This window comes from Humulus lupulus, chromosome 9 (assembly GCF_963169125.1).
Source record: "Humulus lupulus chromosome 9, drHumLupu1.1, whole genome shotgun sequence".
NCBI classification, from domain to species: domain Eukaryota; kingdom Viridiplantae; phylum Streptophyta; class Magnoliopsida; order Rosales; family Cannabaceae; genus Humulus; species Humulus lupulus.
In genome coordinates this window covers 46,166,339-46,172,681 of record NC_084801.1, presented here as the reverse complement: position 1 = coordinate 46,172,681, position 6,343 = coordinate 46,166,339, and the positions used below count along the sequence as shown (strand labels likewise).

The 6,343-nt window shown below is 34.5% G+C and overlaps 1 protein-coding gene across 1 annotated transcript; it reads left to right on the top strand.

Annotated features, from left to right (window-relative positions):
- Positions 1-1,152: 1,152 nt before the first annotated feature.
- LOC133800820 (uncharacterized) lies at positions 1,153-5,107 on the top strand. The gene is made up of 4 exons (XM_062238886.1): positions 1,153-1,222; positions 3,500-3,600; positions 3,693-4,590; positions 4,670-5,107. Exons 3-4 carry the CDS (start codon positions 4,531-4,533, stop codon positions 5,018-5,020), a joined length of 411 nt encoding a protein of 136 aa, XP_062094870.1. The 5' UTR covers positions 1,153-1,222; positions 3,500-3,600; positions 3,693-4,530; the 3' UTR covers positions 5,021-5,107.
- The last annotated feature ends 1,236 nt before the right edge of the window (positions 5,108-6,343 follow it).

Here is a 6,343-nt window from a genome sequence, read left to right as displayed (position 1 = left end):
CAGTAACTAATGGTTACCCAGGTTACTAAATCTCCAATAACCATTACCCGCTAAATCTCAACTTAACCATAAAATTCCCGAGGTACCCCTAGGCTCCTCCCGAGCCGAGTATAGAAATCCCGTTGTGACTCTTGAGTTAACTAGCTCTCTAGGACCGTCTCGGCACGTGCATCACAATAATAAAACCACACTCACGTGGTACAATTCACAGAATACAATTATCACATATCAAAACAGTTATGCCCAACATGGCCAAAATTACAATTACGCCCTTCAAACATGATCCGGGCCTACATTCATACTAATATACATAGTCATGCATCTCAGATAAACAAATAGCCAAATAACATGCTTTAAATCATAACCATGCATTTAACTCATAAAATCACACATAAATCCCAACCTGCCCTCCTGGCACACTAATCAAGGCCCTTAAGCCTTATTAGCGATTTTGGGTCGTTACAATTAATATGTCATAATTAATAAAACATTGACAATAAAGTTATGTAATTAAGTTATGGATCCCTAGTATTTTAACCAGTAAGTACCTAACCTAACAGAATTAAAAAGAATGAAAATAGTGAATCTAACACTACAAGAAAATTGGGTTCTAGCGACGACACATCTAGCGACGACATTCCAATTTTCGTCGCTAGAGGTACTTTCAGACATAGCCGCCCACGTCTCCCCTGTTTAGCCGCCCATATATACCCAAACCCCTTTCAGACATAGCCGCCCAAATAAAAACCCACCAATTTTTTATTTTCCCTCGTTTTTTTTCCCAGACCCATATATACCCAAACCCCTTTCTCTCTCCTCTCAGACCGAAACCCTTCTCCTCCCTTCTCCTCTCAGACCCCAAACCTCAAACCCAAACTCCTCTCAAACCCCAAACCTCAAACCCAAACTCCTCTCAGACCCAAACCCCAAACCATGAGAACCCCAATCGACTGAACCCCATCCTCTCGAGCATCCTCCAATCATCCTCTCGGGCCGATCTTCGTCTCGTGCAGCGGCGTCTCTCAGGAAGCTCCGTCGTAGGCGGCGGCATTAAGGTAGCTTTATATATATATAGTTAATATTGTTAATATATATTTATTTATTTTATTGTAATATTGTTAACTTAATTTATATATATATATAAACCTTGTAGCATTTCAGGGACCACTCTAGAGTCTCGGGCATTTGCTAAAAATTTTCTTTGGATTCCAAGGACCACTGGGTACATATAAACCCTCTTTTTATATTATGCACTATATGGTTTTTGCTATAAATTGATGTTGCAGTAAACAATATACTTTTGTTTCAGCTAGATGTTGCAATTAACAGAAGTGGTTTTTTATTTTTAAGGTTTTTAGTGATTTTCTTTTATAATGGGGTTTATCGGTTGATCATTTGTTGAATACCCCTGTTTTTATGTTTGTTTAGCAGCCCTGTTCTGCATTTTTTCTTTTCATATTCATATACCATTTAATTATTAAATTATTGTTCTTGTGGTAGTTGATGATTAGATTTTAGTCTTATCATCTCTTGGTTGGGATTTATCTGGTAACAAACAGATTTTGCAATTTCTATTTGGTTATGTGCAGTTAAAGTTTTCTGTCTAAGGTTTTAAGATTAGTAATGCTTTAGTGCTTAACTACGACAGTCAAAAGCCTGGGGTCTCTGGGACCTGTTGTTTATTGTATGATGTAATGGTCTTTTGAATATTGATTGAGGCATGAGGATCAAAAGTTAGTCCTGGAGATGCAATATGTGATTTGTCCTGCACTCTCTTCTTGTTACGAATTCGAACAGTTTGAGTGAGATTATCTGGAAATGAGAATATGACATTAAAATTAGCTTTGACCTCCAATATTGAGAGCATATTTCAGTTAAAATTTTAAGGAACTTTAAAGTAAGTTGATTATTGTAAATTGTGAATTTAAATAAGATAGAACATTGTGAATCATGCTATTGTTAAATAAGGTTTGTTGGACTATAATTCTACTTTCACTTTCATATGATTGACTGATAATATTGTGTCTATTTTACTTTAGCGATCTGCATGTGGTATGTTATGATGCAAAATTCATGTCTGATTGTATAGCTGTAGTTATTTCAAAGGCATAAAGGTAGAGAGCCAGCTGAATAAAAAATGCCATTGATATAAGTTAAGCCTTGTCATAAACAGTTGTTTTTTTTAAGTGAACATTCTGTTTTTTGTTTTAACTTGGGTGTCATATTTAGTATCTGGGACTTTGAAACCATTTTGTGGGTGCCTCTTCTTTTGGTGGTATCTCCTTTCTGATCACTTCAAATCTCCTTTTGGGTGTCATATTTAGTATCTGGGACTGAGTGCATTTATCTTAGAAACTTTTTTAGTTATGGAGTGTCTTTTAGGTCCATTTTTAAGTTATGGAGTATTTGGATAGAAGGTAGGTTGTATATATATGTTCTGTTTTTGTATGATTGAGAAGAAACATTAATGCCTAACATATACATATATGTTATATATAAATATATGCAATTGCCATTAGTTAATTAAAATGTTGTTCCCATATAAAAAAAAAATAAGTGGACAATCTTCATTAAAAGTTGTTTAGTTAAGTGGACAATCTTCATATAAAATGCCTTGCTTGTTCTTCATTTTCTTCTTGTTTAGCAAGGAAAAAAAAACTTCTTCTTGGTCTGAAACATTAATAGTGATTTCTTGCTTGCACTTTTTTGGTTTATGTAAAAACCTCTGTAAAAGAAAACAAGGTAAGCTCTTATCTCTCTCTCTCTCTCTCTCTCTCTCTCTCTTTGCTAAGTTGTCAAAGTTGCTTTCTTTTGCTTGGTTTTGGTACTAAGTTTATGGCATTTATTTATACTTTTCTGGGTATCATGAATTTCAGAGAAAAGCCATTTGAGTTGGTGGGTATGTGTAGAAATAGAACGAGTTTTGTTTGAGTGGAAAGAGATTTTTTTATTATCATAGTTTGGGTGGTCTTCTTTGATCATATATATATATATTTATAATGCACACACACACACACACATATTATTTCGAAAGATATATGATTGTTAACTGGGTTTACTCAGATTTGACAGATCATGCAAGAAGATCCCTTGCAAATTTTATTCCTGAAATAAAGTGATTCTAAGGCGGGTTTTTTATTTTTTATCTTTTTAGGTGAGGTCTTTGGACTGTCAACTTGGGTAATGTTTTGGCCTAAGTAACATGGCACATAATTTTGTTTGAAAATCTTTAACCTCATACAAAAGTTGGACATATTTGCTTATGTAATAGATGATTTAAGCCACCACCTATTTGATGTCTTAATGTAACAGGTGACTCTGTAACTAGAGTTTAAAATTAGTGAATTGAAAGAGAAAATGAGATGTGTACCCGTGATCATTTTGTTTAGTATATGATTTATACTTTTGACTTTGATGAATATCTGGTTTGGCAATTTGTGTGTTTCATTCCTTAGGCTTTGAGTTGTATGTGATGTTATGGAGTTGTGTTTTTTATCAGAGGCTTAGATATGTCTTCTGCGGTTATGCAACATCACGAAGGTGATGGTGGGGCAGATCCTCCTCCAGATCCAATGCAGATGCAGGCTGATTGTGAGAGAGGTATCAAATGCAATTATTATTTTTTTGGATGAATATATTGAATTAATTTATTTATGTGTATATAATAATTATATGTATTTGAGAAATAATAGTGACGACTAAAACGAAAAGGCGTGGCATCAACAAAGGGTTTTCAACTCGAGAAGCTAGAGTTGCATTAGGTAGACCACTACCACTGGAGTGGGATGTTCGAGGGAAGACTTACAAAGAAATTGGTGATTATTCCCAACATTTCTCTAGAGAGATCGGCATTCTCATTCGACAATATGCCGATCCCGACTACGACCGATGGGATAAATTACCCAGCGATGTTAGGGATGGCATACTTCCTCGTCTAGAGGTAATTTATTTCTATAATTTTTTTATTGGGTTCACTTTAATATTAAATCTAGCTAATTTATTTTATTTTTTTGATTCAGGATGATTTATTCGACATTGGTCGAAGTCGATATGCCTCAGAGAACCTCCCCGGCGTTCTTTTGGGCATTCAACGGTCATGCGCTGATCGTTACTCGGAGTGGAAGAATGACTTGCCCACTCATTTAAAAAAGAATGGTCGAGCACATCCTCCTGATGGTTTGGGCATGGAGAAATGGAAGAAGGCGCTCCAGTATTTTGATCGCCCTGAAGTGAAGGTATTCACAAACATATTATTTTTTAATTTATTTTTGTTAATTTAACATATGGTTAACACAAGTTCTTTGCAGAGGCGTTCTGAGATTAACTCTGCGAACCGTGCGAAACAAAAATAGAGAAGCGTGCAGGGCTCATAGTCTACGCCAGCCCTTCGTTACAAGAAGGTACTTTCTTTTTTACATAATTTTTATTTATGTTTTTTTATAATGATTTTTTTTCTTAATTTTTTTCAAACTTCTTGTATTATAGCGTGATTTACAAACTGGGTGTCTTGCTGGGGTTCCAGAGATTTGGATGGCGACTAAGTACATAGACAGGGAAGGTTGGGTGAGCAAGGCAGCAAAGGATAACTATGTAAGTAAATTTATATTTTATGATTTTCTTACTTTATTATGTTGTAAATTCTAATATTCTTGAAAATTGTGTGATACAGGAAAAGATGATGGAGATACGTGACACTCTGCAGTCACAATCATCTACGAGTGCTTCTGCTTCGAGTACTATCCCGAGAGAAGAGGATGACATTATTCTTGTTGAGACGATCTTTGGACGTCGTCGAGGCTATCAGCCGGGCCTTGGTCGTAGGATTCACACGAGGGCGAATTGTGAAGCGGCTGATGTACCTCAACCAGCCCAACCACCTCCTACCGCACAAGACATGCAAGAGGTGAGGGAGCGACTCCGAGCCATAGAGGAGCACTTGGCTAGGATTGGTGGAGTCTCGGGATCTGGATCTGGATCTTCTCAGCAAGGTCATGGTGTCGATCCTACAACACCTAGTTAAAAACATTTATATTTATGTATTTTAATTTTACTATGATACTGACTTTGTCATAAAAATATTTATAGTAAAAATATAATTTTGTGCATAGTTAAATTTATTTTCTATTTCAAATCTTTTAGCAAAAAAAAATGTATTAGTATATTTATTGAATAATGGCCTTTTTTTTAAGTATATATAATAGTGCATTAACAATTGCCAAAAAAATTAAAATTAAAAAAAAATATATGGATTTTTAGCGACAACAAATTGTCGCTAAAAGTACAAAATGTTGTCGCTAAAACTTAACATTATGGCACTAATCAGACGAAATTGCACAGTAACAGCGACGAAAAGAAGAACCTTTTAGCGACAACATGTTGTCGCTAGAGGGAAATAGCGACAACATGTTCCAGTTCGTCGCTAATTAAAACAATTAGCGACCGGCATTTAGCGACGACAAATAGCGACGAAATAGTGGTCGCTAAAGGAATTAGTGACTACATTTTGGGAATTAGCAACGACTTAAGTCGTCGCTAAAACCCCTTTTTCCTGTAGTGTAAACTTTCAGTATATTATACTTCATTAGGTATGAGCCATGGGTACCATTATACCATAATTAATCGAATAGGTAACTAATAGTTCAATTACACCATATTGTGGGTTCGTCATTAATGATTTACATTAAGAAGTAAATCTTTATTTGCAGCTCTTGGATTTATTGTGGTTAAAATCAGCACAATAAACTTTCCGTGTTTATACTAAAAGATGCACTATGTGTACAATTATCGCTTGGACATTATGATAAAAGTTGTAATATATATACTTTATTAATTTGCTATATGGTCCTTAATAAGATAAGACCAATATGATCAGTTAATTAATTTTATAAGACTAGAACCTAATAATGGTAGATTCATCTATGTTTGATTATTATGTTTGTTTGTATTGATTTTATATGTAATTATGAATTACGGTATACTATAGAAACAAATGAAACTCTGTCTATTTTTAAAAAAAAATTATAAGACTAGGACCTATTAATGATGGATTCATCTATGCTTGACTATTGTGTTTGTTTGTATTGATTTTATAGATAATTCATCTATGTATTGATTTTGTAAGTTTTCTTTTTATATAGTGCATATTGTAAGGCTTCTTCCAATGAATTACTCGGTAATCCTACAAAGATATTCAATATTGCATATCCAAAACAACTATAAAGTCATGAATGTGGTTTTTATGTGTTGAAGTACATTAGAGATCTTATACCGACATCAAATGCAACCGATTGATGACATACATTTATTAGTAAGCCTATTTTGTTTATGAGCTCGTTTAGTTCTA